A 13,324-nucleotide genomic window follows, 5' to 3' on the forward strand; every position below is an offset into this window, starting at 1 on the left:
GAAATATCGGCAAACGGATTAAAACGTTGTCCTATGTACATATATGCTTACTGTTGGGTGTTTGAACTTGATTTTAATTTCGATTAGAATGTGTCTTATATTTGTGTATTGACCATTAGTTGTCAAGGAATTTAGTTGTTTTTATTATTTAAACACGTGGGTTTATACATTGTACACTAATTTTATAAAACATATTCTAAATATATAATATAAAAAAGGCTTTAATTTAGATCAGTGAATTTCGAGGTTTGCGACGTTCGTTTGTGTTATGTTGGTTTTATTTCGTTGGGAAAAATAAGTGTGTGGAAAATGAAAAATTTTATTGAAGTTATTCACATTGAATTCTGTTTCGTATCATAAAAAGTATGGGCATGCCTGAAATCGCATAGATCTATTTTAATTCAAATCGTGTTGTTTGCTTTTTTTCAGAGATCAAGGCAGCGTTTAGAGTCTTACTGCCAGTGAACGCCCGACCCCCTTAATTCCGGTTAGAAGGAAATCCGTCCGGCCGTCCGTTGTTCGCATTTTTAACGTGTGAACAAGATTCGCATCGCAAACGTGTGAACATCAAACCACAAACTTCGCAACAATGGATTCCAAACCCAGGCCGCTCTGTTGCTGTCTCCATGTATTGTTTGCGGGGGATTATACTGGTGCTAAGTTTTTCGCACATTAATGCAACTAGTAAGTCAGACAAATTTATTTTAAAAATCTGTAGATAACCTTCATTGGCTCGAACAGTTGTGGTGCTGTGTTTTTGTGTATTTGTGTATGTGCTATGTGTAGCTTTCAATTATGATTCTTGCACGAGTATCAACGCTTATTAGTTTAATTGTTTGTATCATGGCTTTAAGAGACCGTAAGTACCTTTATTTGTGTATTTTATATGCCCACTAATATACTTGTCATACAATTTCAAGAACTACATTTAATTACAAAATTAAATGGACACAATCATTCAAATAGTTGATCAGTAATCATTGATTTTACTAGACTAATAAGACAACTGTTTGTATTTTCACGAAATCAGTAAACAGTGACCAACGGGCCGTAATATTGCATAACATTTGTTTTGTATTTATTATGATTTTTAAAAACGGCATTTCCACAACACAGTACAAAATACTTAATCGAATCGGTCATTTTCTGTTGCATCAATCAATTGAGACATATTCCAAAGTTTGGAAACCATTGCAAGGAGAATATGCATATGAGATCACTTGTAGCCCCCAACATGTGGCCGTAATTTTCGCAGTACTCGCTCACTTTTTGAACTTTACGTTCACTGTTGCTATAAAAAATGTTTGTATTTATATATAGCCTATAATAATTGCATCCAACTTAAGATGCACAAAAACGTGTCGTTACTGTCAGACAATCATGTGTGGGATTAGAAGATTCGAATAGTGGAGTTGCTCGTATCCATAGTCTCATGCAAATATTGTCTTGTTCTGTAAAAATTGGGCATAATACATGTGCGTAAAGTGTCGTCCCACATTAGCCTGTGTAGTCCGCACAGGCTAATCAGGGACGACACTTTCCGCTTTAATGGTATTTTTCGTTTAAAGGCCGTCCCTTTTTACCGAATATCTAGTTTTAGCGGAAAGTGTTGTTCCTGATTAGCCAGACTGCGCAGGCTAATCTGGGACGACACTTTACGCACATGCATTATGCCCAGTTTTCTCAGAACAAGACGCATATATTCTTAACCTTGTCATAGGCACAAAAATGATACATTAAACAGAAGCAAATACATTTTTATATCATTTCTCATAGAAGAATCGTAATATGGCGAATCGTAAAGCAGCAAATCGTCAAATGACGAATCGTTATACAGCAAATCGTCAAATGGTGAATCGTTATGAAGCAAATCGTTGTATGGCGAATCGTTGTATGGCGAATCATTATTAGGCGATTCGTTGTGCAGCAAATCGGAACATGCACAAGCATATTATCTTGGCGAATGGTCACATGACTAAATGTTATATGGCGAGTCATAATAATGACGAATCGTTTTATATCGAATAGTTAAAGTGGCGAATCGTTATATGGCGAATCCTAATTTGGCGAATAATGATGCAGCGAATCTTTATTGTGGCGAACGGTAATGTGGCGAATTGTGAAACGGCGAATCGTTATGTGGTTAGTAATTGTATTATGAATCGCCATTCCGGGAGAATAATAATATTGAGAATCGATATATGGCGAACAGTTTAAATATAGAACGTAAAGAATTGTCATGATGCGAATCGTTATTGTGTTGAATTATGCTATGGCGATCGGTATATGGTAAGGCGATGTATGACGAATCGCCAAATTGTTAATCTTTCTATGGTGAATCGTTATATAGCGAATCACTATATGGCGAATGGTGATTATGATTAATCGTTTATAATACCGTTTGAAACCTCTGTTAATTACAGCTACCTCCGTGGTGATCTACAACTCCATTAACGTGGCTGTGGGTCAGCAGGCAACGTACAACTGCAGCATATCCGGTACCGGCCCCGACCCCTCTGTTGCCTGGAAAATGACCGACACCAGTGGTAACACTATCGCCGTCTCCTTCACCGTCCGGAACACCGGAACTGACATTACCAGCGACGGATCGCTCCTAAGCTCCAACACTTTTCTAGTACAGTCGTCGCACATCAACCAGCGGCTGTGGTGCTCCGTAACCGACATCGGGTCGGCTTCCGCCAGCTACCAGATCTTTACGCACATTACGGAGACTAGCGCAAGTTAGTAATCACACACATTCTAGTAACTCCACATGTCAGAGATCCTCGTGTTCCTATTTGCAATGGTCAAGCATTTGTCACATAAAATTAATTTATTTTACAATTAGCATCGATCTACTAAAACTAAAATATTTTATGTTTTTTTGACAGCAAATATAAGACAATGTTAAACTGATTTATTAGAAAATGAACTGAACCTCTTTCTAAAAATAAATGACTTCATTTATCGGGAATATAAACATATTTTCATTTTTTTTAACACACGACTAGATAGCTAAAAACAGTGGTTTAAAACAAACACATAATAATTAATAACTGAACACAATTGTTATTGCCTTTTTTATTTTTCATGTACATTACAAAAATAACCTTCTGTCTATTATTTCATTTTTGTATATATTGCTATAAGAACTTTCTTCATTTCTTAAATTTAAATTATTTTTTAATGAAAGTTATCTTATTACTTCATTAATCGGAAATATGAACATATTTTCATTTTTTTACACAAGACTAGATAGCTACAAACAGTGGTTTAAAACAAACACATAATAATTAATAACTGAACACAATTGTTATTGCCTTTTTTATTTTTCATGTACATTACAAAAATAACTTTCTGTCTGTTATTTCATTTTTGTATATATTGCTATAAGAACTTTCTTCATTTCTTAAATTTAAATTATTTTTTAATGAAAGTTATCTTATTTTTTCCGTTCCCTCATTTGTTGAAACATGTTATCATCTGGTTACTATTTTCATATACATGTACAATTCAATACACATTGGTTTGAATGTAGAGATGAATGCACACGCGCGACTTTAGACTTGCAATAAAAATAAACAGAGGTTATAACACTAATATAATAGTTATATTATTGAATTTGGCTATTTTTTAAATAAAATGCCTCATTCCTTGTTGTAGCTACGGCTAATCAAGGGGAGACCTGCAGTCCAAACGTTCAGTGTACGCCAACCAACTCTGAGTGTCGGAACAGCGTCTGCGTGTGCAGGACCGGGTACCGAGCCAACGGAAACACGTGTAACCTCAGTAAGGAGTGATATTGAATATAATGATATGGTTACATGCCACTCTGCGCGCCTATTTCTAAAGTTATTTTTCTCGGCTCATCTAAAGTGTACAGATTCCTTTATGCAAATATGTACTTGTATGCACAAATCTACGTTATTTGATCGATTAATGTTGATACCGTTTTGTCACATTACAATCTGCTGTGAATATATTTACCTTGCCTATATGACGAGGAAGGTTCTAATTATTTATCGCTAGATTTACCAAACACAATGTTGATAGCCAATAAAATGAGCATGATTTTCAAACGCATCTCTTTATTTAAAGCGGGTATATACGATTTTTTATATGTGTTGAATTGTAATATATTGATAAAATATGTAACAATAACACAAAATAGGCCAGAAAAATTATACATTAAAGCCGAATTTCATAAAATGCAGCAAAGACAAATTAGCGCCCCTAGCCGATAGTGACTACAATAACCGAAGCATTCGTCTTTGTATTAGGATCGGAGATAATGTTCGTGTGTCGTATGAATAGATATCGTTGCAGAATTTCAAATAAACAAAACAAAACAGTAATATATTTTCTGTACCGTCTAAAATGTAGAAATGAGATGCAAATTTGAGCATAATTTTCAATTGCTTCCTCGAATATAAAGAACGTTCATCAACCGACTAAGGCATCTTCAACAACAATTATTCCCAATAGGAGATTGGTTCGTATTACTAAGGTAACCCAGGAGCAAGAAAGTAATCTGAAAATCGAGAACAAAGGTATCAAAAGACAATTGTGCCCGGGGCTGGCAACAGCATTGATAGACGATGATGACCATGCTATATCAGAAAACACAATTCAGCTGAATGAAACGGATAAGATTCCCAGAGATAAACTGATTCCCAGATATTCACAATACGGGTTGGTGTAATATAAAATCAATTAAACCAATTGCATGACTAAGGTCTTAACCATCAAAACATAAAAAAATTACGCAAAGTAAACAATAGTACAATTGAAAATGATTGTCATAACTTGTATGTGCGTGTGTGAATGATAAAAAGGATGGTGATCAGAAAAGTCCCTGACCTAATAATCTGATATGGCAGTTAAAATGAATAAAAGTGTTTAACTCTGCTATGAATGATACCATAGGAAAAAATGAAGTCAGCCCGGGTGAAACATTTCGTGCTAAATAACAACTGCATAACGTAAATTTGCAACTAGAGTGACAAAAACTGACTAGTAGTAAAACTATTGCACTGCGGCCTTCAACCGTACGACAACCAAATAGATATATAAAACAAATATAGGCATTCAATTTAGGCATTGGTCAAAAAGACTAGCTGCAGCCTTAAACTGTAAGGTAAAATTAAAATGAAGGGATCAGGCAACCATTTATTTATTAATTCATATGTACAAATAATATTGGCCTTAGGTACAGGTACTGTTGAAAAAGTGGAAGACTAACTGCAACCTAAAACTGATTGGTATCAATAAAAAAATAGATACAGCAAATATTGACCTAAAGTTCATGTACTGGTAAAATCGACTTCCTGCAATCTTAAATGTCGGGCAAACATAACACGTCAAGCAACAAAAAAGTAAAATAAAAAATGCACAGGTACAGATAGCAATCAATCACGTATTAAATCAATGCGATTGTGGAGCTTATAAATACAATTGTCTTAGTGTTTCAAGCTGTACAATCATATTTTCAAGAAAGAATGGATCGTTAGCTAATTGCTTTATTGAACGTTTCGTTAATCGATTGGTCTGTTTCTTACTCAAACCTAACAACGGGTGTACTATTAAATAAATCATATTTGCCCTGTTGCTGTCTCTGAAAACAGCTATCGGCTACGTTAAAAATGTCACATTCAATGCAAATGTCTTCATTAGTTCACTTGATCAGCATGAATTATAATATGTTTATCACTAACATATACATAAGGTCACTAACCAGGCTGAAATCAGCAATCAGTTTATTTCAGTATTTTTATCAGCCATTATCAACTGAATGGCAATCCAATATTTAATTCAGTTGATAACATTTCATCCGTATATTAAAGCAAATAACATGTATTCTAATTGATGCACCGGATGTTTTATCCACTGTCTGAACAAATCGGAAATTTTTTGGAGAGTGTCTAAAGCAATAGAAGTGTAATTTATTTGAAAATACAAACGGATTGTCTCATATAACGTATCCTTTAATCTAATCGTTATATTAATATGTCATACAATTTAAAAGCTATGCATATTATTTATAATTAATAATTTTAACATCAAATTTTAATTAAATAAGACGCAAACCAATAATATACAAATATATGTAAACTAATAAATAAACAAACATGATCATTCTGAAATAGATCAGGAACGCACAAACACATATGTGTGTTAGTAGATATTCCAGATTCGCCTCGGTATACATTACAATATATATTTAAATAATAAGTTAATTTTTTTCGACCTATAAACATGTCTGTATAGTGAAAAGTTATATTTACAGTATTGGCAACGTAAGATAAAAATAATTTGGCATAAACACGGTAATGAGCTCTGTATATTCTTTTTATTATGTATCATGCATAAAGTAAAAGAACGTTCGTAAATCTATCTGCCCTAAAATAGTAATACTGTCTTTGTTTACCGGTTCATAGATGTGAAGGTGGTGTCGTTCGACAACTAATTACGATAGTATTACTTGAAACATAATTTTGAAACAAAACACTTTTATGATACGAAATACCCGCTATCATTACAAACATCATATTTAGTTGTAATATTTGTTTCAAATATGCAAATGATTGTTATTTAATGAGCCACCTATCTGAACAGGCCATAAATTTCATAATTAATTATAAACCTCGAAATTAAGGGAAATAAAAGTACTGGCAGTATTGGTGTGACGATTTATTTATTTACATCACCACAATTGTGTATGTGGGTACGAAAATTTGGGTATGAAAATAAATTTGGGTACGAAAATTTTGGGTACGGAAAAATTATGCCAAAAAAAATATAGGTACGAAAAAAAAATTTGGTACGAAAAATACTGGGTACGAAACAAAATTGGGGGTGCGGGTAAGAAGTACCCGTGGGAAACTTGACCCATTCAGTGAAACTGGGAGGCGGATTACATTCTCGATCAAATCTAAAACTAACTATATTTGGGGTTTTCCCAGCGTCACAGCATTTGAAGTGTCACCTGACGACGAAAACCATGCCATTTAAGAAAACAAAATTCAGCTGAATGAATAGGGAGAAGATTCCCAGTGATAAATGATGACCGATATTCACAAGAAAATAATTATTCACCACAGTATCAATCAGCCATAATAGGACAATAACTTGTTGTGTGTAAAGAATGGTTGATAACATCTATTTGTTATTATCAAGTTATGTGTTAAATTTGATATCAGTTTTCAATTTGTGACAAAGGACTAGGTTCACGATAGTGCCTATTTGGCCCTATATTTTCGGAAAAATCAAAAGCAATGAAATGCATTATTTGATACTTTTGTTATGTTGTTTAACATTCGTTTATACAATAAATACACGAACTTTTTGTGTTCGTCGTCTTTTGACCAATAGGAACACGATTGATTTTTGGCAGTATGCCAAAGCTTCATGTTAAAGCGAGATTATATGATTTTGTTTATGTGTTAATGTGTAATAAATTGATAAAATATGTTACAATAACACAAAATAGGCAAGAAAAAATATACATTGAAGACGAATTTCATAAAATGCAGCAAAGACAAATAAGCGCGCCGAGCCAATTGTGACATACATATTTTCCTACAATAACCGATCATTCGTCTTTTTATTAGGACCAGAGTTAGTGTTCGTGTGTCGTATGAATATATATCGTTGCAGGAATTTAAAATGAACCGTTAAGCTAAGTTTAGATTCACATCGTACATGCATGATATACATGCTGGCGAATTCGACTGTACAGCCTTTTTCGATTTCAGAATTAAATATCTGGCTTATTTCGCAATTTTCGACACATGTTCTTCTCAACTTTTATTGAAATTGACATTGAAATATATTTATAATACGTTTTTTTTTATAAATTCATTAATATTTGACAAAATCGTATAATCTCGCTTTAGAGTGATAGTATGGGCATTTTTCACTGTTGAATTGAGCTGAAAAGAATTAACAGGTCAAAAGAGTTATTTAAAATGTGGTTACTGACAAATTATCTGCAACTCATCTTGCTACCAGTTGTTTATAAAAATATATTTTATATTCGATATTCTTACGTGACCCACCCAGTCCTCTAAGCCGAAATGATCCGTAAAACAAAATTGTGTCTTTGTGTCGTAAGAACGAATCTGCACTAAAACTAAATTTAGGTTCACATCGTACATGTATGATCAGTTGTCAAACGAAAGTACGGTTGATATTCAAATGCATTATTTTTCTCTTTCCGGGTTGTTGTTTTAGTATGTTGATTCTGCATAAACAAATATAAGTGTATATGAAGCGGAAACACCAAAAGTAAACAACGGTTGCGATAGACACCTATAAACTGTTAGATGCCCATAATATTACTTTAAGGCTATATTGTATTGACAATTATGTGTATAGTTCTTAATATTGCTATTTAAAATACTTAAATAATTGATACATGTAGCATTATTATGTTATTATGTAAAAATGGGTATGTGTGAATGTGTTACCATGGCAACCATACCATATATATTGTGACGGTTTTAATACATGTTTTTTAAAACTGCACACATTAAATAATTATTTTTAGATATTTTTTGTTAATAAATTCCATAGGGCCAGTTTCGACCCTTAGTGAAACTAGTCCTTTATGACACTGCATTGGAATTTGTTGCCAGGACGAAGTAGGTTTGTCATGCTTTGTGTCAATGTTGAAGTGAAAACTGGGAAGCTTATGGACAAAAAAGATAGACAATGAAACCAGGATCTATTTTTTCTTGTTGGTTTAAGTGGCGCTATGACGACGTCTTACAGGCTATTGTTGGTTTGGTTTAGCGCCGTTATTCAGTGTTAGTCATATTTACACTTGTATACGTTTGACCATCCTCAAAATCTATTTGTACCTTACAGCGATCTTTCAAGAATGATACACTTTATTTTAAATAGTAAGATAATACTTTATCAAACATATGTTGCTCACCACATATATTTTGAATTTATATGCGCTTATTGGATTATTTATTTTCATAAAAATAAAAAAAACAAGTCTTGAGAATAGGCGAGGGAAAACCAGTGTTAGTAGAAAAAATCTTTAAAATTAAATGTTCATGAGGAACCAGTGTACGAAGGCGCACTCTCTATAACAGGTTTCAGCGTAATACATTTCATTGAAAGCAGGCTTTACTGTAGGCGTACGTTCGAGTTTAATTGGAAATGTGAATTGAAAACAAGGGTTAGGCAACATTTTTTCTTGTTAACGATTTTATCAAAACAACAATGTCCTGTTTCTAACTCAAACCTAACCACGGGTGTATTAGTAAAATAATATATGCCCTGTTGCTATCTCTGAAAAACGCTTACTTTCTTCACATAAAATGTCCCACTCAATGGATTTGCCATCATGAGTTCACTTGATAAGCATGTATTACACAATGTTTATCACGGATATTACTAAACGGATGAAATCATAATTTAGTAATTTCAGCATTTGTATAAGCCATTTTAAACTGCGGGAGACTATGATTATAATCAAATCATTCGATAATATTTTACCCTTATATTTAGCTCATTACATGTTTTATTATTTAAACACACAATACTCAATCCACGGTGCCTATACCACGTGACTTTTTCGGATCTGTGTTGGGAAAATGAAGCGCGACCCAGTCAACATTTTAAAGGATCTTTTTTTAAATATATCACCATTTTTAATGGGATAAAGTGGACAGCCCGCTCATTTGTAAGAGTTTTCTATATGTCTCATGATCTTTTTTTAATAAATAAGTATTTTTTCAGTGAAGTGCAACCGCGCGGTTTCATTTTACTGAAAAAAAAACTAATATTGAGCTGATTACATGTTTTATTATTAAAAACACACAATACTCAATCGACCATCAGAAAACAGCCCTAATTTGTCGATGCCAACGACTTCAACCGTGCGCCTGTAACGTAGGCATCCTAGAGCGAGGAAACGGATGTAGAAAATACATGTATACTGAAATTCAACCACTCAATAACAGCAGTGTAAGTTTTGTTTTTAATTTAAAAAGAAACGAAATACAGAACTTTACAGTCTTCTAGAGACACATTTGCCGCTGCTTCAAGTGCAGTCTCGCCTTTATGGTGACGTCAGTGACGTCGCATTGATGACAACGCTGTCCGAAATTGTGGCATTCAGTACGAATACAGAGCGCAACTGTTACGCTACGAACGGCAAAGTACTGTTTACCATCAAGACCATCGCCGTTTTGAAGATCCCACGGTCAATAATCGTGTGCCGAGATTGAAAGTCGCCGGATGTAAGGTTGATCTGCATGAGCGAGAACACGGCTAGTATGCGCGCAGGTGTTTCATTAATAAAATAAAATAAACTATCGAGGCATCTCGATGAAACTTTCCAGTCTACTAAGGCACCTGGACCGCTGCCTCAAGTGTAGTCTTGCTTTTATGGAAACGTGTTGAAATCACTTTGGATCCTTAGACATATCCCTTCGTAACTGTTTTCGTATTAGAACGGAATTAGACATCTAAAAGATATTCAGCTATCATAAGGCCTAGGCGAGAGGTAAGGGTCAGATAAGACTTCAAGAATTGTGTCAAAGAAATAAATAACACATCTTACATTTAACCTGGCCAATAATACCAAATTTCAAGCATTGGAGAATGATCCGAATTTGAGTATCCGAAATTATGGCCAATTAATAAGGAATTGTTATACGTAAGTAGTTCCTTATTCAGAAGCAAATTTTTCGGACGCTTACTTTCGGATGTGTTATTTGTCAGATGTTGTGTATGTTATTGAAGCTTGATTATGTTATATGGACGTATTCTTTCACATTTTTATGGAATAATCTATTTAACAGTAAACGCTGAAAATAAGTATTATGGAGACGATAATAAGGATATTGTATTGTCTTACTCAAACATAAATATAAAAATTAACCAAAGAGAACTAAATGTCAATGAAAATCATGGTATATGTAAGTTCATAATTAAAAATATTGATTGCAATATATTTTTACATAGTTTTATTTAATGATAACCCAGTCAATAATTCGGTTTGAATAAGGAATACGGATCTGGTTACTTATTCCTTATTCATATCGAATAAGCAACTGGCACCTGAAAGATAACAGTTCCGTATTCATATTTGAATAAGAAATAATTAACATACTCCTCATGTCTTATTCAAGTCGAATAAGGAACTGGGTTACCATTAAATAAAACTAGGTCGAAATGTGTTGCAATTAGTATTTTTTTACCTACATATACCATGATTACATGTTCCATTGACATTTACTAATGTTTGGTTACGGTTAACTTATATTTGAGTGCGATAAATATTATCGTATTTATAATACTTGTTTTCAGCTTTTATCGCCAAATAAAATAAACATTTCGTTATGTATTGGTTTGTTTCATTTACACTTACCTAACAACTGGTGTAGTAGTCAGAAAATAATATTTGTCTGAAAACAGCTATCGGTTGCGTTTAAATTTCAATTTTAAATGGATATGTCGTCATTAGTTCACTTGTATTATATTATGTTTATCACTCATGTATTTATTATTTCAATGGGTATAACTCACCCGGTTGAAATCAGCCATTATCAACTGCGTGACAATACAAGGTTCAATTTACTTGATAACATTTTATCCTTATGTTAAACACACGATTTTATCTTGACCATCTGTAAAAATAAATCAGGAAAAGCATTTTTGGAAACTTTTTAAAGCAACAGAAGTATAATTTATGTCAAAAGGAAAAACGGATTGTCTCATATAACCTATACTCGTAGCATTTATATTAAAAAATAGTAATGCTGTGAAGATTAATTGAACATACCTTCCCGATTGCAATAGTGAACAACATAAAACATTAAGTGTATCAAAATATTGACAATGCAACCCCATTGGAAAGCTTTTTATTTTAATTATCAGAGACAGAATTAACATCAAACCTTACTAAAATTAGATGCAAGCCTATAATGTATCAATATATGTGAAATAATAAATAAACATTGATGACTATTCTGAAAGTGACCAGGGACAAATACACGTGTAACTCTTGCATACCAGATTTGCAAGTATACAGCACATATAATATATAATGATTATCTATTTATTGCTTCCCTTTAACATACCCATATAGGATTATTACTAGTTAAGAGAATTGAGAACGTTAAAAACACTTCAGCATATAAACGGGAATGTTTATGTGTGAAATATAGAATTTCTTCTAATCACATAACGTGCATGAAATAAAAGAAATTGATGTCATCTCCAGGAAAATGCGTGACCTGTTCAAAGCTGACGTGGAAGCAATTGTAAACTCAGTTGTACAATCATTAATACCACAGATCATCAGTGGCATAAATGAGTCCTTAACCACCAAGATTACATCGCTTGAATGCGAGAACAAGGTCCTGAAAGATCAGATATCTGAGATGCAAGTACAAGCAGATCGGGCGGAACAGTATAGCCGCCGTAACTGTCTTCGGGTCAGTGGGATCCCTGAAACTGAAAAGGAGGATACGGACGGCATAATCTTAAAGATGGTGAACGACCTAGGCGCAAACCTTTCTATTGATGAGATTGATCGCACTCATCGCCTAGGACCTCGCAAACAAGTGGGATCAAAACCAAGGGATATCATTATTAAATTCGTATCCTACAGGGCCCGGCAGAAGCTCTATAACGTTAGAACAAGTGCGAAAACAACTGACCCTTACAAGAAAGTCTATGTAAACGAGGCGCTCACGAGATACCGCAGCGAGATGTTCTACGATGCTCGCAAGCTGGCTTCAGACAAACTCGTAGAGGGTGCGTGGACGCATGACGGGCAAGTGTTGGTCCGTGATCTTAAGCGGGTCATCCACCGAATAGACAAACCCGAGCAGATCACTGAGCTACGCGCCAAATCCAGATCGTATGCGTCTGTTGCAGCTAGCAAGTAGCCATTAACTGCTCCACCTTTTCTATGATGAACAGTATACACAATCATACCTTAAACACGTGTTTTACGAACCATTTATGATACATCGGCGATGAGTAAATCCTTTTCAAAACAGACTGTCGATTCATTTTCTCTTCTGCTTATTTGTAATTAAGATTTTCTCGAAATTAATCATGTCTATAGCAATCTCACTATATCATTTGCATCTGTTTTCTTTCTTCTCGTGTGATTTGTGTAAGCTCTTATCGAATTATGCCACTCAGAAATGTATTCTCTCTTATAATAACATGCATGACTGTCATTGCGATATTTCCTGATATAAACATGATGCATTTTGAGTGGTGAAAGGTCAAGGTCAAGGTCATCCTTCAAGGTCAGAGGTCAAATATATGTGGCCAAAATCGCTCATTT

At 34.0% G+C, this 13,324-nt stretch overlaps 1 protein-coding gene across 1 annotated transcript in view; it reads left to right on the forward strand.

The window, feature by feature from the left end:
* Nucleotides 1-13,324, forward strand: part of LOC127849959 (deleted in malignant brain tumors 1 protein-like) — a gene marked incomplete at its 3' end in the record, with an annotated part of 105,812 nt that continues 92,488 nt past the window's right edge. The window contains 4 exon segments of the mRNA XM_052382699.1: nucleotides 1-156; nucleotides 430-684; nucleotides 2,424-2,741; nucleotides 3,664-3,789. Coding sequence (XP_052238659.1) covers nucleotides 627-684; nucleotides 2,424-2,741; nucleotides 3,664-3,789 — 502 coding nt within the window.

This window comes from Dreissena polymorpha, chromosome 11, assembly GCF_020536995.1.
Source record: "Dreissena polymorpha isolate Duluth1 chromosome 11, UMN_Dpol_1.0, whole genome shotgun sequence".
Classification (NCBI taxonomy): domain Eukaryota; kingdom Metazoa; phylum Mollusca; class Bivalvia; order Myida; family Dreissenidae; genus Dreissena; species Dreissena polymorpha.